Below are 22,594 nucleotides of genomic sequence, written 5' to 3'. Positions count from 1 at the left end.
AGAAATTTTATGGAACTTTAAATAAATTAAATCTTGTAATAATTTTTCTAGTGAAAAGATAGAAATTTTACATTTATAGTCAAAATTGGATAATATTTAAGGGCATTTTAATGAAATTCTTGATTTTGAATTGTCATTCTGTTTTTTCTTACACTTTTATTTCATTCAAAACAATATACATTTTTACATAATTAGCATTTATCTGTTTTATTCACCTCTGAATGGAATGGTTTGAGAAAATAATTTATTGTCTCGTGGTTTGACTTCGAAAAATGAAAATCACTCTCGAGAGAGAAAAATAAACACATTCACTCTTTGGACTGTAAAAAATATCTTGCTGGAATTTGAGACAATGATAGTTGAGCTGTGTCAGTTGCTGCTCTTGAAGGGCCAGTGACCTCTGAGGGTGGCTCGGAAGCCAGAGCCGGAGCCGCTGGAGGTGCGGTCCCTGAAGGAGGTGGGAGGGGAGGAGGAGGCGCTCGAGGAGGCGCACGAACTCAGACTGGTGGCGGGGGTGAGGCCGAAGATCTCTTGCACTGTCCGTCGGTTGCTGCCGTTCTGCACACCCTGCTGAGACTCGGAGCACACGTTTTCTGCAAATGCAACCAATCAGTTAGGAATTTTTTATTCAAAAGATGGACAGGTGGGTTACCAATGAGGGGAGTTTGGTCATAAAGAGAGCCCTGGCGGCTGCAGGTGGACATGAAGGACTGGCGGGACGAACCTGGACTTGGAATGTCCATCAGTCTTTCTGATGCTTTTCTCCATCTGCAAAATGTATGGTAGCAAAATTAGTTTCATTAAATAAAGACAATTTTTGAATTATAGTAAAATAGTGGTAAATAGTTTTGTAGTTAAATATTATCATAAAATGTAGCTTTTTTAAACTTTAAAATGTCACTAGGGATTAAAAGTAACCTTTGAAGCAAAATTATTTGTTATTTGAAATCAATTTATTTTTAAATTACCATTTCCATTTAATTGAAGTTGACGAATGCAAAAAATTTAGCATTCCATATTAATGTTAATATAGAAATAAAAATTCAAAAGAATATTTCTTGCTATTTAAAAAAATTTAACTAGTATTGTAAAACCTAAAAATCAGTTAAATTAATAATAACCAAATTTGAATTAAACGTCCGGATTTAATTAACATAAAAGGTAAAAATAATTGTACAAACTGATTCATTCAATCTTTTGTAATGGATTTTTACTATTTATAGTGAATTTTGAGTTAAAAAGTACCTGGCATGGTCTTGAGCACTTCTCATGAGGTGTCCGAGCCACTGCTGCTGCTCTTCAGCCGTCTTGGCCTGGATGGTCCACGTGACCTCCCTGCCCTCTTCTAATCTCACTATGTGCACCTGCCTGTTGTCTCCCACCTGTATGCTTGCCTCCTGAATTTCAAATTGTATTCATCATTTGCTAATTAAATAAATTAAAATAAACTAACCTTGTCAACACAGAGGGAAGCTGTAGGCTCGTTTTCTGTCCTCAGCTCTCTCGAGGGCCAGACAGAGAGTCGAAAGGCCTTGAGGGAGAGGAAGACCGGGCAGAAGGCGGCCTTGCTGCCCTGTCTGAGAGTGGCCTCTCCGCAGATCAGCTCTTTGGTCATGCAGTCAGGTTGAGCGGCCAGGCGGCAGCAAAAGTGCCCAAATAGAGGCAACTCTTGCATCCTATTGTCTGCAAATTGGAAGAAAAAAATTAGTATAATGTTGAGAGAAATAATTTATTTGGAAGAAAAACTTGCAACAGCATTTAACTTTAAAAAGAAATTTTGATTGAAAGTGAAAAAAAAAAATTATTCTAAAAAATATCAGAAAAATATGTGATTTAGGTGACAAGAGATTACAGCTGCTTTTTTCAAAAAGTTTTTCAAAATAGGACAATTGTAATAAGAAGTTATGTTTTACATGTAAAAATCTAAACTTGTCAACAAAATATTTAAAAACAGATTAATTTTCATAAGAAAGGTAATTTTAGGAATTAAAGAACCCAATTTTTGGATATAAATAGTGACATTTTCAAAGTTATAATTATGTAAAAGTTGATAAGCCTTTCAACTCAACAAATATTTTTAGAAGAAAGCTTCTGCATAAGTATTGATTTCTGATAAACTGGTTTCTTACCTAGCGTTTCAATCTCAAGGTCATGTGTCCTAACACCGTCATCTATGTCAGCAAGATTCAGCTTGGCTGAAGCAACAAGGTGAAATTGGGGACCCCTAGAAGAAAACATTCATGTTGATTATCTCCTTATATAATTATTATGCATATTCAAATTGGAAGTTTCAATAAACTCAAATATAACATGTAAATTTATTAATTTACAAAAAAATGATTGTTTTACTTAAATTTTAATTTAATAACAAAAATAAAATCGCCGAGTTAATTCAAAATATAACTATTTAAATTAATTAAAAAAAAAAGTATATTTTCTTACAATTTTCCATGTAGCTCATCCTTGAGTGAGGCTGCGAGTTTCTTGCCCACTGTCCTGCTGATGGACGAGTGGAGGGTGCGCTGCAGTTTGCGGGGCGTCGACGCCATGCTCAGGTCCTCAGCCAGCAGGTGGCTGTAAACCTCGAGCCGAAAAGTGAAGTCGGCCGGAACGTTGTTGCTGCAAATGAACAAAGTCAGTGAACAATTAAAAAATAATTTCAAAAAATTACAAGACAAGTGAGTCGGAGAAGGTGATGTCGGTCATTGACCTGTCGACAGGGCTGACGAGGGCCGTGTCAAAGATCTCGGTGCCCACCCTGGCAAGGCAGAAGACTGCAAAGCGGCGGTAGTCGCCCTTGTTCTTGAAGTGGTCCACGCCGCGCCACATCAGCGGCATCCGCAGCTCCGACAGGGACACGCGCGCCCGGCTCTGCAAATTTCTGCAAAAATCGGACAAATTGGTTAATTTATTAATTAATATATTGCATTTAAATTTACTACGTTTGTCAGCGCTAATTTATTTAGGTATCATTTTCTAACGATGAAACAATTCTTTTCATCCCTTCATCAATGAAATTTCTTCATAAGTTTAAAACGAAATAAAGGGAAAACATGTTTAATTTTCCTAGAGTTACTTCTATTTGCAAAACTGAGAGACCCAAAAATACTAAAAAGGTTGGTTTTATTAATTTTTTTATCAATATATTGTGCAAAGAAACGGCTTAAAAAATGAATTTTCGGTTATTTAAAATAAATTTGTGATAAAATGAAAAGTATATTAAATTTATAAGATTTAATTTTATTATTGAATTTTCCTTATTTAAGATATTTAAATGAATCGTCTTTCAAATTAAATATGGTTTTTAAAAATAAGGAATGTAATGAAGTACCTGAGCTGGGGGTCCCTCTTTCTGCGCTGCAGTTCGGCCATGTAGGCGCTCATGCGTTCGTTGCTGGTGAGCAGCGACCTGGCCGCCTCCAAACTCTGCGCCTGCTGCTTGCTGGCCGCCAGCAGTTTGGCCGACCCCTCGCGCATCTTGATTTCCAACTCGATTTTCTGCTCAAGGTCCAATTCCTGCAACAAACCAATTCACCAAATCAGCAACAGAAATAAATTTTAAAGTACCAGACAAAAACAATAAGATTTTTCTATATTTTTACAATTTTATGGTAATTTATATATTTTCTAAATATTTTTCTCTGGGTAATAATTTTAAAGCGACACGGAAAATTTTCTCTGCCACTTGAAGAGGAAAAGAAACTTCTTCTGAACCACAAAAATATATAACAGGAAATAAATTTTAACATTAAATTATAGGAAAAAGCTATAGTGGTACATTTATTTTTCTGTTATTTTAAATTGAGCACTTGAATTTTATTAAAAATCAAAAATAGTTAAACGCAGAAGCAGAACTATGATGTTTTTTTTCAATTGAATGAAAAGGTCAGAGAGGTCAACAATTGTATATGACCCTGACACGAACTCCAATTCAAATCTCCAAACATTTTCAATTGAATTAAATTTTCTAAATTTCTCCGCTTCGCTTTGAAGTTTCTCTCGTTCTCTCGCCACTCACTAATTATTCCATTAGTTAAAAGTTTAATTATGAATCGGCTCCCACGTGCTCTTCTGCTCTTTTCCCATGTGTGTGCGGGTCAATGTTGGAGAATTAATATGTGGGACGCGCCAAATCTTTTTGCACAGCTTCAATTTACAAGTGGTGTTTGCATCTCAAACAAGCGGAGAAGAAGGCGAAAAACAAAAGTGACGTCACGATCGGACCGCGGAGAAGAAGAAGAGCCATAAAAAATAAGCAAACACTCGCAGCAGTGAAAATACAAGCTGCAGTTGATAATGGCCACTCGAAATTTATTGCCCCCATCACGTGATGTTTTCCGATTTTTTCTTTGCGACAAAAAAGTCGTTTAAATAAGGTTGCCAAGGTTGTGAGACAATTCATGAAAGAGCACCCCCGCCGAGCTTGTCTAAAGTGTTTTTTTTTTTTTGCACAATACGCTAAATAACCTTAACAAAACAATGTTAATTTAGGACTAATTGTTACGCCACAAAATATATTATGCAAAACACTTGTCCTTAGAGATAGAGGAAACATTTCATTTTACTATTATTTATTAGATATTTCCACTGAAAAACTTAAACTTTTCTGATTTATTAGTTTCTGCAATTGATTTTGTTGTTTGTTTGTTTTTCTAATCTCACCTTTCACAAACGCAATATCTGGTAATTTGATTTCTACAGACCTTGCAGGAGGTAAATTTTTTATTAAAATATGATGAAAAAATCCATTTGAGAGGTTAATCTTTTTCAATTAAATTATTACTGCAATTAATAAATTGAATAATGGAGCCTTTTACGTTTGAGGTCGGTCGGAATCAATGAACAGGGCAAGCAAAGGAGACGTGCGTCAAGTCAAAACGCGAATCGGAGCCGCTCTCACACTTCTTGCTTGTTGGCAAACAATGACGGCCGTGACTGGTGCAGAACCAGGGAGTGGCCTGACGCGAAAGTCGACCGAGAAAAGGCCGAGTGGGTGGTCGGCAACCAATTCGAAGAGTTTGCAGGAATTTTGCGGACCATTTGCATTCCGGCCACCTCGGCCGGTGACTCATTTGGCCAGAGGTGCTGACCAACAACGAAAATCGCCGTGACCGCAGACAATAATCGAGTCTGTGATGACCATTCGGATTTTATTATTGCGGTACCAAAACCGCAAAGAACAGCGCTTTTTTCCAATCTTGGCACCAAAAATATTCTTAATTTGTATTATAACGGATTTTTTGAATTGACATCTTAAAAGAATCTTTATATACTATTGAATTTTCTAGATGCAGATAATAATAATTCCCAAATGTATTTTTATTATATTTTTAAATTTTTAAAATAGCAACCAACAAAATTTTCAGATAATTAATTTAAAACTATTTTATCACACAATTTTTTATGTTATTTTGTTTACTTTTAAATTAAATATGCAGAAAACTATTCAAATTTATCTTTTGGAAACAAGCAAGTTTAAATTCATTAATAAAAAGAGGAGATAATATATAATATAATTTTTTAACATGAAAAAAAAATCAAATTCTATTTTTAACCAATAATACTTTTAAGCTTTTTTTTTATTAGAATAATACTTTTTATGCTTCTCTTGTTTAGATAAATAAATGCGTCAACGTTTCAGCACATTCTGAACTTGAAAAGTAGCCGGCAGTTGAATAAGGAGATAAAAATAAAGATGACAAAGTATATCGCACCTAATTGCGGCTTACGCGGCTGCTTTTCTTCTTTCATTGTTCTCCCTTTATGCAAATAAAATCGCCGCAGGTGCAGGAGAGACTTTTGTGTACAAGATAACATTGTTCTGCAGACCAAACAAAGCGGAATTCTGCACCACCCTTGGAATTTAATTAAATTCAAATTGACACAAGTATGTGCGGTTAACTTTTCAAAAAGTAGTGTCAAGCCGCAGAGACATGCAAGCCGAGCAACCACCTGTGGCAAAATCTCTTTGCCACCGGCATATATCAAATTTAGTGCTCGGCACATGGACTTCCGCCACAGTTCATGGGTTTCGCACTCCCTGCCTAAAAACATTTAATCCTATTAAGTAAGTCTAATGGAATTAATTCATGGCTAATCCAGAATGAAATAAAGGATTTATAATTCTTTAACTGACATTGGTTTAAAGAAATATCTCGAAAATTAAAAACAACTAGAAATTGCGGTATTCAAAAAAGACGGAATTTTTAGTTTGAAAATATCTTCAGTAAATAAATTTAAAAATATTCTTGAAATTTTTATTGATATATTTGGCAAATTTCATGGACGCAAAATGAAAAACGGGCGACAAAAGAAATGAAATGTCAAAAAGCTCAATCATTATCTCTAACATCAGAGATTAGTTTTGTCTAAAAGAATCAATCGTTAGGATAATAACTGATAATATTTTTTCCTTATTGATGTCTCAGCTACGTATAATGTTTCAAATTATAATACTTCTTTCTTTCTACAATGAAATTTGATAATTTCGAAAGCAACTTCCTACCTTTCTAAAAAATTCTTCATTTTTACTCCTCAGTAGGTTTTTTTTAAATCAAACTTTGAAAATTTCCAAAGAAATCTTAAATAAAATATGTATTGTTGAATATTCTCAACATGCAATAAATTAATGCTAAAAAAATTTAAGAGCAAAATTAATTTATTTTTAGTGGTTTTTAGTAATATACGTGCCATGATTTGTAAACATCCATTGCAAGAATTTACTTACGGGCAAATTCAAAAGGAAATCCAACTTTTTCGCCATAATATAATTCATAATTTAAATTAACTATCAAATGCTTTTCTAGAAAGTTTCATTCAAGTTCTTGGCAAATACGCAATTTATCTCAAGTATAATATGTGTGATGACATCACGTTTATGTATTTTATTAACGCGTCAACTATATTCGCGATTTCCTTGGCGCTGCCCGCAATCAAATGGCAATGGTGGCAAGGACGGCACTCGATTTTCGGTCAGCAGCGCAAAAAATAATACATTTCTGAGAGAGACACATCACCTGCTGAATGCTTTGCATTGCGGTGAGTCACGTGCATGCCCCCAGGCTAATAAAATTATAGGCACGGTTCATCTGACGTAAGCTTGCCAAATAAGAGATTAATTGTCACAACAATGGCACGCAACAAAACCGACAAAAAATCCACCTGCTCAAATCATTCGTGTGGCACTGAACTCGATTCAAAATCAATCAGTACCAATTGAAGGTTGGTTTAAATTATATTTAGGTTCATTTGAGCCTTTAAAATTATTTTAGTTGGTCTTTATCTCATTTTTTTTTTATATTAAATAAAATTAAGGCAATACCAGGATATTTCTGGCAAGTATTTTTTTTTTAAATTTTTGTTATTTTGTTATTTCGAAGTTTTTAGGTTTTATCATGTTTCTTGGTCAAACAAAAAATAATATCTGGCGGAAATGCAATTGAATCAGATCGAGCTAAAAATTTTCATTTAATTTCCACAATTCAAGTAAAAAAAAAAAAAAATGCCCTCTTTCTGTTGAAATTACAAATTTTAAAATTCCCTAAACATTTATTAGAACTTATTTTTGCAATAAGTAATTTAAAAATTGACTTATTCAACTGCAGAATTTAAAATTAAACAACTGAAATATTGAATTAAACTGCAAGTACCGAAAAAAAATGCATTTTTATAGCATTTCTAGAAATGTATACATCTGAAAATCACACTGTTCAGAAGGAGGCTGTGATATTCCAATGATGCAAGCTTGGGGCTCAGGTCGGGCTTCCTCGCCAGTTAAAATCACCACTTTCCCTGGTCGAGTGTAAAGTACCTTGAGTTTGTGTGCGATCTGGCGGATGTAGTAGAGGTCCAGGTCCTGCAGAATCTCGATTTTGGCGAATTTGTGCAGCTCGTTGAGGTCGGGCGCGGAAAGGTCGGAGGGCTTGGGCGGCTTGGCCCGCGCCTGCTCCTTTAGGCTGAGGCCCGCCAGCGGCGGAAAACACGACTCCATTCGCGAAACCAGCTTTTCCGCAAAACGATTTTTTGCAAATCAGGGAAGACGGGGCATGGCAGACGGATGCGGCTCGCGGGGCTGCCAGTCACTCACTGGACGCGCAACTCGCTCGCGGCCCCTCACGAATCCAATGCACGCCGCCAAGGAGCAGTCGCCGAACAGGTACCCCTCCTCACCTCTCTCACGCGTCTAATGAATTAATCCATTCGCATCATATTATAATTTATGTGGGCCAATTAGTTTCCACGATTGTTTCACTCGCAGATTCACTTCTCAAACCAACGACTTAATTGTAAGACATCATTAGGGATGCACATTAGAGTCTTTCTTTGGTTATTTTAAATGACGTACTCTCAAGAAATCATTAGAATATTCAATGCTTTTTTAAATCAAGTAATAAATAAAAGTAATTTAAATGCGAATTTATTTAAATTTTCATTTCCTCTTTAAATTAATTTTTCATTTTAATATAATTATATTCATAATTATTAACACCTTTTTTTAATAATTTATAAAAATATTTGAGGGCGATCCAAAAGCCTAACCTGGCCCAGGCTAACTTGACTCGGCCCCGGGCTAATTTAGCCCACCAGCAAAATTGAATCGCGGGTTTAATTAGCCCAGGCCAGGTTAATTTAGCCTGGGCCAAGTTAGCCTTTTGGATCGCCCTCATTGTTTACTTTTTCTTCTTTCATTTTAGTGCCTTGATTTTTGAAAAATAGACGATAATAAAGGAATTAATAGTGAGACAATTGATTTAAAACGCTTTTTAATGGACAGTAAAATATTTAACGAGGAGTTCAAAAATAAAATTTGTATTATCAAGTTTAGTGCAAAATATAGCCCCTAATTTTGTACTGTCAAGCTTAATTGACCTGGTAAAATTTTATTTTAAATTATAAATTAAAACATTGTATAACAATATTTAAATAAAAATGATATGTATTTGTTTTAGCAAAAAATCTTAAACCCTTTCTAAGCTTTTAGTTTTACGTTTGAGCAATAAAAAAGAGCAGCATTATCCGATCGGCCGCCTTTGTGTGCAATGAAAGAGAACAATGGCTTCGGCGCGTGGAGGGTTACCTGCGGGTCGAACCCTCCGTGGCCAAGAGACTCACACACAGTGCTATACAGCTGCTCGAGAGCTGTTGCCGGCGTTGCCAGTGTCGCGGGGCGAAATAAAACAAATGGTAAAAAGCGCAGTTTATTTGAGGAACCCGTAAAGAAGTAAAAACTTTTCAAGCGTCTGCCGCTCGCACGCGGCACAACGCACTAATCGCCCTCACAATCTTAATAGGCTCAAAGCACACAAATATATACTACGATCCTCTCATCAACTTTAAAGTAGAATCGTATTTTAACTAATTATTTTTAAACAATGTTTTTTTTTTTAATTTAATTGTAAAGTTCAATGGCTGGAATAGCATTGGCAGCACTGAATACAAATAATTGATGTTAAAATCAAAAAGAGTTATTATTGAACTGGCAAAAATATTTGGAAATATTAACAAACCAAAAATTGGATCTCTCACTGACAATGAGACCTGTGAAAACTACAACTTAAAATACACCAAAACACAACTGTATTAAAAAAATTATGCACCAAAAAAATTGTTTAAAAAAGTCACCTCCTTAAATGAGCATTCAACAAAAAAAGAATTTGCAGCAATTCAAGCACTGAATTGACTTCCACAGCTGAATAGGTTGAAGATTGAGAAAAACTTTTCTTAAATATGCATCACTTGTGGCCGCGATGATTCTCTATTTAATTCTGTGTCTTATTCTTATCGGCTGATATACTCTAGAAATTTGAAAAGATTTGGAAAAAAATCGGCTCAAATTTTTTCATTGCATTATTTTAATTTCTAAATGATATTAGTCCTGATCCTGACTAGGCATGGAATTAAATTTGATATAAATTTTGCTTCAAAAAGGGGTAAAAGAAGCGAATTGATCGTGCATAAAATATTTTTGTACCTTTTATTTGTTATCAGGAAATAAATTAATTATTTGTTACAAGGAAACTATCTAATCTCAAGGCTATGCTTATTGTTGTATTTATTTGTTACTGTCGGAGTGATTGGAACTCACATAAAAGTAGTGGCCATTGCGTCTGATTCGTTTTCGCTGCAAGTCCACCGCGTACCCGTAAGGCTTGACCGTGTATCTGAAAGACATGTCCCAAAATAGACGTGTGGCTCTCGGGCCGCGCTCGCAACGACTGCTACTTTTTCTTCCCACAATAATCGCGTTTAATTGTCACCAATTAATTAATTTCGCGTCCCATTTTTTATTTCAAAGAAGTTTATTTGGAAGGCATCATCAAGGGCACGTCCATATACACTGAAATAAAAATAATATCTGAGAGTGGAAAATACTTCATAATTTTTTAAGTTGTTTTTTCGTTCAGACATAAAATTTGTCACTTATTCGATATTACTAAGCTTATTGGACCAGAATTTTTATCTCCCGTTCAGAAGAAAAGTCGGCTCCAAATCGAATTTACGACCCTCGGGAGATGCAGCTGCTGCAAAACCACAAAGCGGCGGCATTATCTTGACTTGCGCCAGTGACACACACCCAGAGGATGTTCCCTGAGAGTCGAACAACCAGCAACAATTATCGCCGTTTCCTGCTTTCAAACTCCAATAGCCACCCACAATATGTACCCAAACGACGCAAAGATCATTTAATAAAGTAATTCAACTTTGCTTTTGATTCGAAAAATGTAAAAACACAATAATTTGAATTTAGAACGGGTATTTTGTATTTCAGATAATTTAAATTAATTTGTTCCCAACAAGAAGAGGAATTTCTCACTAAGTGAGACTAAAGAAAAATAAATTGAGGCAGTTTGGCTTCACAAATTTAGAATAACACTTGAAAGAAGGAAAAATGTGAGAAATTTTGTGTGCGTTTCCAAAGAGCTGCGGCTGTGAATGGATCATCTGGACGAATGGGAGGAAGGAATGTGTCTCGCCACATCAAGAGAAGAGCACTTCTGAAATTTTGAACCCGCGCCAAAGGATCGGAGCCTATAAATAATGAGGGCCATTCGCACTTGGGCCGCGCACGTCTCGCCCGCCGCGGGTCAACAAATTCTAAAACGCAACTTCAGAAGTCTCCAGAGGCCCTTCAAAGAGTCAACTTGGTTCTCAAATTTTTCAGCTTATTATTTTACAAAATTAAATAATGAAAAGCCCTTGAGGATTTTTGCCTTGGAAACTAAAAAAGGGAGACAAAAGTGAATCACGAACACCAGAAAGAATACAAAGTTGTCATTCGTGACACACTCAAAGAGTTGAGAATGGAGATGACGACGAGGTGCCTTATCAGAATGCGTGTGAGGTATGCGGTTTCCATTTTTGCTGGGCAGTTTTAATAAAGGCTGCAGCAGCGCGGCCTGTCACGCCTCAATAGAAATTAATGATCGCCCTATTACTTTGAGAAACCACCACGACTTCCTGTCCGGCCTTTTTCAGCCGCTGTGTCACCAACCGAGAGAAACAATTCTCGGTATGGAAACTTTGCACTCTTTGGAGAGCTGCAATTTTTGTTTTATTATTCGATTGCCACATTAATATACTTTTTATAAATTAAAGATTCGTTAGTTAGATGATCAGTCGAACTTTCAGAAAATTATTCAGTTAAATTAAAATTATAAAAACATTTTAAGTTTTGAAACATATATTAGAATCTTGATTAGAAATTTACAGCATTATGAACTTCGAAGGATTCTTTACTAATAACTGCAGATCAAAATTTTTGAATAAAATATTTTCAGATTTCTTAAAAAGTCAAATTTTTGGTCCAGAAGTTTGATTATAAATTTTTAATTCTAACAATTAAACGAATAAGCTGAGCTTGGATAATTTTGGTTGTCACGCCTTATTACTCATGCAAATGAGATGCTGAGCGCAGCACTTCTTATCAATACGCAAGTGGTGTAAAATTTAACATTTCGCCGACGCTGCCCGATCGCTCCAGCTAAGGTGTGTCTACCAAAATTTTGTTCACTTCAGCAGCAATTTCTCTCAAGCAAACAAGCGTAAGCATTTTTTTCGGCTCAGGTGATGAAAAAAGCGCAGACCCGCCGTCTGGCACAAATTTAGAAGAAGTTTTGTCTCCTTCCAACTAAAATTAGTGGAAACTGCTTTCACTCGCCGCGTTTGTGGCACATTTATCAGCCTTATCTCTCGCATCTTTTCTCTCTCCCGCGTTTTTTTACGCTGCAAGAATGTATTTAGTGAAATGGGTGAAAAATTGAATTTCTAATTGCACTTGCAAGAGCTGCTGGATAATTCATGTGCCCTTCAAACTCGCCTCAAAATTACATGTTCAGAGAAAGCCGACAGCCATTAACGCAAATTTGGACTATTAACTTCAATGCTGATGACTTAATCATTCATTAATTATATGATTGAGGTTCTTCATGTGAAACGAAAGCTGCTGGATTTAGAGTATTATATATTTTATTTGATAGGGGATGAATCAGAGGTTGAAGTCAGTTTGTTTCCCCCCTTGACGACGGGGTTGCTCTCGGCAAGTGAAAAATAAATGAAAGGCAGCGGCGGCGTGTGCACTTGAGAATTCGTGCACGCAACCGGATGAGTCACATTTGGCGTGTGCCTCTGAAACCAAAACGCCCTTTGCTCTGCGTAACTAGGGGATGAAAACGGGAAACACGTGTTTCACTTCAAACTCCACACCAGAACATTTGGTTCTCGTTATTCCTTGCTGATTTCTCAGTCAGCATCCTCTAAATATCTAAATATAATTTTTAAATGGCTATTTTCAAATTACTTTATCGTCTCATTTTCTTTTAAAATTATTATTTAATATAGTAATTTAGTTTATATAATTGCAAAAATGCTTGAAAAATAATAAAAAGTTTGTGGATTTGCTACTTCAAGAATTTCATAAATAATTAATATAATGAAAGAACCATGAAAGGAACTGCATAAATTACATACGTGAAGAGATTCGTCATCAAAGCTTGCTTTGTAAAGCAAAACAAACAATCTCTCTTCACAACCTACGCTGCTCTCATCAACTGTTAAAAACTTTCGTATGCAACTCGCTCAACTTGGTAACTTCGCAGGTTGCATACCCAGCAGGTTCGTTTACTATTTCTGCGTAATCAACATCCCATTATTTCCGCTTGAACTTAACTCACTCATAAGACATTAAAGAATAAATTAATAATATTTTTAAATTAACAGTTAAATTACCTGCGAATTGAAAAAGCTGACAAAAATAATCGAACATAATGCGAAAATTAACATATTTTCTGCTTGATTACTTGAATTAAAAATTTTATTTTCAAGTACTGGATTCAGTAATTGCGTAATTTGTTATTTCCAATATATATTATTTAATGGAAAATTGGCAGAGGAATAACAGTACACTCTTGATGATTTTTAGACAAAAAAAAAAGCTAATGATTATCATCTCTTAAGATTTAATGCGATGTTAACCCTGCGTGAAATCAGGAAAAACTAACTGTTCACGTGCTTGCTGCTAATGGAGGCCATTAGATTTTTGCCTGCTAATTAAAAGTCATAAATCACGCGAATTTCGCAACCAATTTCATTCCAACCATGCGTGACGTCACTCTTTTAATTGAGTGCTTTTTTCAAGCAGGTTCTCGCGATGATTCCGATATGCGAGCGCGGTTCCCTCGAGGCACTTTGAATAAATAATTAATAAACGCAACAAGTGCATTTGTGCAGTGTAACCTGTCGCCTGAACGCATGCCAAAGCACACCGAGAGAGAAAGTCATAATTTTTATCTCTAGAGTGGCACTTTACTGCCCTGGGCCTCGCAACAGAATTAAACACGTGGAATTAAACAAATTTCTCCGAAGAACAATTTAACTTAAATAACGAGGCAAAAAACGTTAATTATCGTACATAGAAAATTGACAATAGAGAAATTTTCTTCCTCTCCGGAGGACTGTTTTCATTTTCACTGCAAGAAGTCCAATCTGGCTGACTCTTGACCTCTGGTCTATTCAGCGGAGACCTTAATCTAACGCACAATGGGAAAGAGAATTATAGAAATTGTGTCAAATGCTGGAGACTCTTCTTCGCTCCTCCAAAAAATGCCTGAATAGAATTCAAACTCAATGGTAGAGAATTTTAATCACTAGCCTTTAATTTAATGCATTTTTTTTTAAAGTAATCAATAAATTAATCAACTTTCACGAAATATTGTTTTGAAAATTTGGATTTTTTTAATTAAATTTTATAAGTTTAACGACCTCTTTCTTAAATAATGCAATTTTATTTCGTGTAACTTTTGCTTTTTTCTTGAATGCAAATGTTTTGCTACACAAATCGTAGCCTTTCTAAACGTCTCACGCTTGGAAACCAATTCTGCCGAATGGACCGCTCGAATTCCATTACGATCCGCGCCAACCGAGCGTGACTTTTTCTCACTTTGTGTCCTTTGAAGAAAAGTGTGGAAAGGAGAATTTGTTTTCAATAAAATAAAATGCTGCCGTCACAGCACATTTATTTTGATTATATTTCGTGTCGCGTCTTCGCAGCAGTGAAAATAATTGTGCGCACCTGCATGTCAAATGTAGGTTATGAAAAAGAAGAAGAGGCAGAGAGGACTAATCAAGATAAAGCGCGAGTGGAGCGCGGCGGCAAAATTCAGCGCTCTACTTGCCGCCTTGACGAGCCGCTCGTTTTTATTAAGAAAAATGTACAACTGAATTAGAGCTATTAACTTTATTTGTTTGTTCGATTGCTCGCCAATTAAAGGAAGCGCGGAGAGAAAATATTCAAATGTATCCAGGTCGAATCGTGGTGTCTCTTTAATCGGCGCTAATTACTTTCTTTGCCGCGATTAATTGCGATTCTGTGATTGCCGGTGCGCTCGAATGGTTAAAATCTTTGCAGTGAAAACGGAGAAACTTCGATTCCAGAACACCGGCATTAATTTCAAGAGGCGCAAATTAATTTTGAGATAAAAACCAAGAAGACACTGCTCAATTTTACACGAATGAGTTATAATTCATTTAAGTCTTATTAAAAGTTTGTTATTATTAAATTAATTCAATAAAACAGAAAAACTACAATTTTTGAAATCAAAATTGAAATTGAGATATTTTAAATAAGAACTGAAAATTAAAAATTTAAGTTGCATTATAAAATTTGAATGCAAGTTGAAAAAAAATCTAGAGAATAAATTAAAATTCAGTCCAAATGTTTTAATCAAAAGGCATCAATTGGTGAGAAAAATCAAATTTTGAATTCATCAGAAAATTTTGACATTAAATGTAAATTTTACATATAAATTATCTTCTATATATTTAGACTAATTAAAGAACTGAATAAATTAATATTACCAAAAAATAATGATGCAATTTGATGGAACAAATTAAGATAAATTTGTCTGTGTGACGAAACTTTACACTATTATAGCGTTTGTTGCCAAGTGACTTTTGTCGCGTCGAACTGGTCCCGGTCGCGAGATGTGCACACAAAGTCTCGAGTTACGTCTTCCTCGCCTGCCTTTTGATTATATTCGAGACAAAGGAAAAGAGCGTTTCTGGAAATAAATAACTATCCGACCCGTCCGACCGGCCGGTGCAGCTACTTTTTCTTCAGCGAATCCAATTTCAGGCGTCGCTTTTTTAGCCCAACTTATTTCTCGCAAGGACGCGAAATGAGGCGTGATGCGCGTAAGTGACCCTAAAGAATGTTTTTTGGCACTGTTTGGGATTTCAACATGCGACGATTGTCTCTAACAAGCAAGACCTGGTTGCACATATAATAAATAAAATTGCAAAACTCGTTTCGCCTGTTTGCAGAGACATTTTATATACGCGCTGCCATTTGATTTTGCGTAAAAGGCGAGAGAAGAATAAGAAGGCAATCCAGTCGGCCACTTCCCATTTCTTTGAAGGAATGCGTGCACCGACTCAACGCTAAAACAATTCTTCTTGAAACTTCAAAATGTATTCAAAACTATATTTATATTTTTTCTAGAAAAATTACGAATAAATTGAAAATTTGACTCTTTGAATTAAAATGAATTTAATAAAAACGTAATTTAATTATTGATTACGTTCAGTTTACTAGGATAGGTTTCGTAGCCAAATACTTTAGGTCATCACAAACGTTTTGAGAAAGAACTTTCTACCAAGAGTTAAAAGAAAAATTTACTTTACAAACTTTAAAAAGGTTACAAATTTAATCTGAAATTTGAATTGATTGGAAAATAATGAAATTATAAATATTCAGAAATGTTTCAATTGATGATAGAAATTTCTCAGATATAAGTTTAAATCAATTGTTTCTTGGTCGTCAAGTGGTTTTGGCCTTGCATGTGCTTTTGAGTGATAAAAATCGTGGCGAGGCGCAATTATTGCTTGAAAAAGGCAAAAACGTAATGGGAATTCGCTTTGGGCGAAAATGGAAACAGGATTATGCAAAGTGGTGCACGTCTGCCAGCAGTCTCTCGATGTAGCGTGCACATTCCACTGGCCGAGACACACAAGACCGCGTCTTTGTGTGCCACAATTAAGACTCGAAATTAATTAAAGTCACTGGAAATTGTTTGTGTGAGAATAAAATTCGTACTTTTGTGTGCGAGTGCAATTCTTGCGCTTTCCTTTTTAACAACGAAACGTCAATTAAAGAGAAACTCACGCGTGTTATATGTTTTGTGTTATTGCTGAGAAAAGAGACTAGCTTTTGGGCCACTTCTCAAATGTTCTCAAACCAAGTCGTCTTTCTCGCTTTCGGTCGATTGGGATTCTCGGTGGGTGTGGAGACAATGCGGGAAGAGAGACAAAGGAGATTTGCATGAAATTATACCCAACTATTATTTTGAACAAAAACAGGCGTGTGGCAGAGAAAACAATAATATTTGCTTTTGCAGTGGTTCCTCATTCCCACTCGCCGCGCGTCCAAAATAGGCAAATTCTCTTAATCCCAACGGGCTAGATTTTTCAAAAGAATAACTGTTAGTCACAGAAGAAAGTAAAAATTTTAACAATAAGTATAAATCGGAATTAAAATTTAAAGAATAAAGTCTCTTCCAAGCACTTGACAATGACAAAAACTATCCATAAATGACTCGGTGGCCTTGGCAGGAGCACAATAAAAATTGTTTCTAAAACTTTAAGCAATCTGTTTCCGTGTCCGCGTACAGTACATTTGAGTTTTTGATAGTAAAGAAAAGTGTTAAATGTTTTATTTAAATTGATTTAGAAAAATGATGTAGATCTATTCAAGCTTTAAATTTCGATGTATTAATTAGTATTATCGGTATTGTCTGAGTATTATAAAATTTATAATGAATGTATTAGATCAATTCAATCATATAATCAATTTTACATTTATTAGTTAATTAATTAATAAAGATCATAAGATTAATTGCTTAAATTTTAACAAAATTAATTAAAGTTGATTAATGATTGATTGTCTTAATCTAAAATTGAAATTTATTTAAAAAATAAATATATCTATTTTTGGATTCAATTGTTATTGTTTTTGTTTTCAAATTATTTTAATTTTATTTACGGCTCCAGTTCAGCGAGTAGGTTTAAGTTGGAAACACTTTTGCTTCCAAATTGAGCCTATGAGTTTTAGTAAGTTGTTTACTAGAGCTGGCTGCCAATTCTCTCCCAATGTGATTTTTTAAATTTTTTGTTTGACTTGTTGCGAGAGAATAAATGAATTGAATTTAATTTCTTGATATTATTTAGTTTTTAAATATTTAAAAAAAAAATTAAATTATTTGTTAATTAGCTCTAAACTTTAAACCATGGCTGAAATTTGAAACCGATTTTTAATAACTTCGCTTGGAGAATAAAATGATTATTTTTCTTTTTTTTCCAAAATTTGGAGCAGGTGCTGACCTTAGTGAGGTTGTTCCTGGTGTTCCTGTTTCCGAGTCTGCAGGCGAGGGTGGACGACCTGAAGGGCTTGGGCAGCACCGGCGGCGGCACCGCCGGCTTCTTGAACTGGCCGTTGTTGTTGATGTTGGTGGCGTCGTGGAGGACGTTGATGTTGCTCGGGGGCAACGAGAGCGGGCGCCGACACTTGGGCGGCGCCGCGTAGTGCAGCACGCTGACCGAGGGCGGCGCCGGCTGGCAGGGCACGCCGGACACACGGCGCTGCACCAACTCAGGTTTGCCGCCGCCCTGCACGATTGTCGTCCGGAAGTCGGACGCGTCCGGCGCCAGGTGCACTTTGATCCGGTACATTCTTTCTCACTCAATCATTTCCCACTTTGAATGAAAAAAAAAATAATTATAAATAAAATTTGAACTTTATTTATAAATAAATATTAATATTATATTTTTATTGAACCGATTTTCTCAACAAAAAGGTAAATATTTATAGAATATTAATTAGAAAAAGTCCAACAAAGTAAAAATAAAAATTATTTAAATAAAAAAATAAGTATTAGTTACATTTATTTATTGAAATATTTAGGGATAATTAATTGAAGCTAATTTTAGACCATCTAACTAATAATTAAATTATGTACGGAAAAATTCAGAAAATATAGACAAAAAATGTATTTGCCGTGGGAATTTGTTTGTGAATGTACCTGGACGCAACAAGCTGGAACGCGAAAATAGAAGCAAAAAGAATCGCCGCACTGGTTTGCTGCACTGTTTAAAATGGAATGGTCGATTTTACGTATCTGTGGTGCAAACTATTGTTCTGGCGTATGCCGTAAAAGTACGTCTCTTCTCAAGAAGGGATTTTACCTGAGCGCCCGCACTTTTCCGCCTCCCCTCCCGTAGATGCATTTTACGGATTTGTTACAGAAAATTTCTCCCTTCGCACAGAATATTACGTACTGTGTCCGTATTTTTGTTTTACTACTTTCTTACGTATTTTTATGGTAGTTTTACAGAAAATCACAAACTTTATTTTTGCTATAAATGGCTACTTTTATTTTCAATAAATTAATAATCACGGATTTACAGAGAACTCACATGAAGTAAAAATTAATATTGAGGTAGATGAAACTCTTGACGTAGTCTTTTTCAGAAAATCCTTTTGGATCGTATCTTGCGTTGATGAAAACACTGTCTGAAAAATAAAAATAAATTTCCTTAGCAAAACATTGATGAGAAATCTCTGTATAAAATACCTTTTGCGCATTGCCAACACAACTTCCATTGACGAGGGACGAGTTTATTCCAAAAGTTCTCACTTCAAATCCAATCTAAAAAAATAAAAATAATATGCATAAATTTTAGCTGCGCGCGACTTTTTAATAACCATTAAATAAACGTATTTTCTTCTAATAAAAATGATTAATCCAAACTTACATTTTTCAAGTACTCGCGGAGGCCTCCAACTGGATATTAAGCGGCTTCGCTGCAAAATATTCCATGATTTTAAGAGATGTTGTGCCCGATGCAGCAAAGAGGAGTTCTCTTTGTGGCGAAAGACGCTAAACTGATTGCAGCCGAGGCGCGAGGGTTGAATTTTGTCAGTTGCTGGCGTGGGTGATGACGTTTTCAGCCTCTCTCCCTATTCTCTCCTGAGCTTTCCTCCCCTAACATGCATGCACTCAGGTAAAAGTCCGAAAGCGAGATGTAAAATTACGGATCTGTTACAGAGACTTGCGCTACATCCCAAATACGTAAAATCGCATATCAATTTCATCCGTAAATGTATTTTACGACGCAAAGTACAGAAAATTATGTCTGTCCGTACTATTTTTACTTCGTTTCTGCCGTGACACGGACGTAATTTTCCGATTTTTTTTGACAGTGTGGTTCTCCTGCAGTCAAAGCAGTTGGCGCACTACTGACTTCAAACTCCTTCGGCTCTTTTCCTCTGGAGAACCCGGCCAGGGTGGGGACTCTTGTTGTTGTTGCAGACACGCGAGAAAACGAGTTCTGCTGCTGCTGCTCTTTGTTCCGAAACGAAAAAGTTCAACTTGGGTCCAATTTAAAAATCCTCACTTGACATGTTAACAAAGTTTTTTAATTGCAATAATTAATCATATTTTAACTAGAGCATTTTTTTTAATCCAATGCTTAGAAAGTATGTTCAAAATTTAAGCATATAATTTACCTTATTTAAGTAAATAATTTTTTGTAATAAGCATCAAGTCTAGTGTTTTTGAAAATTATTTGATTTAATCTGCATGTTGAAATTGAAACAAACACAGAACTAATTCCTTTAAAATTTATTATATTATTTATACAGATTTTTTTTATCTTTTATAATTTATTAAATCTGTAATTTTTAGTTACAAATTATTTCCTTTTTAAAGAAAAATATTACAATAAATAAATATCATTAAAATAAATTTTAATATTTTTAATCCAACTTCAAGTGAGAACTAAAAGAAAATTATCAATTATAGTTTTAGTGCCAAAAATATATTTTTTTATGACTATTCGGCAAAATTAACATAGTGATGAGAAGAGGCTTATGGATTAGGGTTTCCTCGTTTTGGCTCTTTTCTAATATTTCACCGGAAAGTGTGCCGCAGGTCACGCCTACGCTCCGAACTTGGAAATACGGAATAGGTGCGACCTCTTCGGAGGGCACCGGAGGAATTTGTGGGCCGTGACTTGTGCAGTCGGCGAATTTGATTACACGGTGTGTCGGACAAGGGTCTATTCAGAGCCAAAAAGTGGAAATAACCAGACGCGCGGCGCACCTGTTAATGAGAAAAAACAACAAAAGAACTGGACCGACTCCTTTTTACAGTTGCCAAAATTCATAACCAGTTATGTCATTGTAATTGCAAATATAATATTAACTTCTTCCAATTTCTCCTCTAGGTAATTATAATTTTAGTCCAAGTAGCTGCACAATTTTTGTTTAAAAGCAAAATGATTCTCAATAACAGAATCAAGGACTAAAAATATTTATATATTCTGCACGAATTTTGCCACTTTCGATGCTGAGTTCTTATTTGGTTAAATAGAAAATGCCATAATTATAGAATGAAAGTGAGTCTGTTGTAGAAGAAGATGAGGGTATCTCATGAATAATTTTTATGATTTTTTTTTTTATGCCGAGCCAAAGTTTGGACTGGTCTTGTTTGAAAGGTGATAAGCGCGAAAAACACTCTCGACCATATTTGGTTTCGTAATTATAAGTCTCGGAAAGGAATTCCAGCGGCGATTAAAACCAGTTTTTCGCATGCGTCTCACTGTATAAGTCGGCGGAGAACGTTGCAGATTTTCTTTCGCGCTTCCTCACGCAAAATCTGCGATCTCGCATACAGATACAATAAAACTCAACTCATAACTTTTGCAAATAAGAAAATTAAAATTAAATTCTCAGAACGTGCAACTTTCTTGCGAAATTTTCAGCTATTAATTAACATGTATTTAAGTGATTTATAGACAAATTAAATTATTTTCATAGGCTATCTTTATATAGATTGTTATTTTGCTACTTTGCTTTCTAATTCTTTCAGAAGTTTTTTTTAACAAAATTTGAATTTGTGCTACATGTTTATAGCTAATAGCTTATACATAGTTTTAATCAATCAGAAGAGTTTAATTTTCATTAAAATAATATTTATAACTTCAATAAAATTTATAATATTCTTTTAATAAATAATATAAAACGGTGGTTCATTTAGTCATTTCTAATTTAATTGAATTGATTCCAATTCAAAAATAATTTTTGTATTAAAATAATTTTTTTATTTTTTACTCAAAAAGAAAATTGCTTTCATAACAATTAGCTTCAAGAAAATAATTCTAAAGAGTAAATAATTTTAATTTTTTGTCTCCGTTTGAGGCTAAAGTTATACATAGCATTAATAAATTAATGTAAAGCAAAAATAAGAATTTTTTTAAAATAATTTTTATTTAGCACATTCATAAAAGATTGAATTGTAAGATTTTCATAACACACATTGGCATCAGCGCACATGTATGTACGTTTACATGTTGGTTTACGTATTCCTACGTACATAATTACCTAATCATTTTTATGTTCCTAGCTTACTAATATCCATTATTTTTTGTGTTTACGTAAGGCGCGCCTCCAACTTTGTATATAAATTCTTAATATCGCACGGTCTATGATTGTATGTTTTGTAATGTAATTATTATCTTGTAATGTAATTATGAATATATGTATGCGCGAGTATCTTTTGCTTTCTACGTGTATTTTTGAATTTCCTACCTGCATGTTGGTCCATTTGATGAATCGCATTGAATCCCTCCTGCGAATGCTGGCCTGGTAGCGTTTGACACCGGTTTTGAAATTGTTCTCCTTGTTGTTGCTCAAAGGCGATCCGGAGAAGTTGACCGGCAACGAAGCATTTCGCTTCATGCTGCGGACCGTAGAGAATTTTTTACTCGGAGCCATCCCGTCTCTTGCAAAGCAAACTGAACTTGAACGAACGAGTCAATATGTGCGAAACAATTCACGAAGTCGAAATGTCAACAAATAACCGCCTGATCACTGCTGGGCTTTTGCCACTTTTTGAATTAAAAAAGCACCAAAGCAGATTGGCCAACCAAATTAACACATAAAAAAAGATTCAAAATTTTGAAATTATGATAAAAACAAGGTAAATAGGCATAAAAATATAAATTATGAAACTTATTGTCTTCTTTTAAAATAAATTCGCCCAAA

The 22,594-nt window shown here is 35.0% G+C and overlaps 1 protein-coding gene and 1 long non-coding RNA gene across 4 annotated transcripts; both read right to left on the bottom strand.

The window, feature by feature from the left end:
• Nucleotides 1-129: 129 nt before the first annotated feature.
• LOC132196075 (rhotekin-like) lies at nucleotides 130-22,415 on the bottom strand. Of its 3 annotated transcripts, XM_059618477.1 has the most exons (11): nucleotides 19,694-19,712; nucleotides 18,570-18,633; nucleotides 17,872-18,243; nucleotides 3,332-3,516; nucleotides 2,672-2,881; nucleotides 2,443-2,619; nucleotides 2,130-2,224; nucleotides 1,454-1,683; nucleotides 1,246-1,397; nucleotides 653-768; nucleotides 130-593 (listed from the first exon to the last, which is right to left on the bottom strand). In XM_059618477.1, exons 3-11 carry the CDS (start codon nucleotides 18,217-18,219, stop codon nucleotides 370-372), a joined length of 1,737 nt encoding a protein of 578 aa, XP_059474460.1. In that variant the 5' UTR covers nucleotides 18,220-18,243; nucleotides 18,570-18,633; nucleotides 19,694-19,712; the 3' UTR covers nucleotides 130-369. The 3 variants fall into 3 exon arrangements, with proteins under 3 accessions (XP_059474460.1, XP_059474461.1, XP_059474462.1); XM_059618478.1 differs by lacking the exons at nucleotides 17,872-18,243; nucleotides 18,570-18,633; nucleotides 19,694-19,712 and adding an exon at nucleotides 22,139-22,415; XM_059618479.1 differs by lacking the exons at nucleotides 17,872-18,243; nucleotides 18,570-18,633; nucleotides 19,694-19,712 and adding an exon at nucleotides 7,811-8,094.
• On the bottom strand, nucleotides 18,640-19,950 carry LOC132196076 (uncharacterized). The gene is made up of 3 exons (XR_009441727.1): nucleotides 19,303-19,950; nucleotides 19,122-19,196; nucleotides 18,640-19,060 (listed from the first exon to the last, which is right to left on the bottom strand). It is a non-coding gene; the product is annotated as an uncharacterized LOC132196076 (long non-coding RNA).
• Nucleotides 22,416-22,594: the final 179 nt, after the last annotated feature.

Source organism: Neocloeon triangulifer, unplaced genomic scaffold (assembly GCF_031216515.1).
Source record: "Neocloeon triangulifer isolate White Clay Creek 2 clone unplaced genomic scaffold, ASM3121651v1 ptg000011l, whole genome shotgun sequence".
Taxonomy (NCBI): domain Eukaryota; kingdom Metazoa; phylum Arthropoda; class Insecta; order Ephemeroptera; family Baetidae; genus Neocloeon; species Neocloeon triangulifer.
This window is presented reverse-complemented; position numbering and strand designations above follow the sequence as displayed.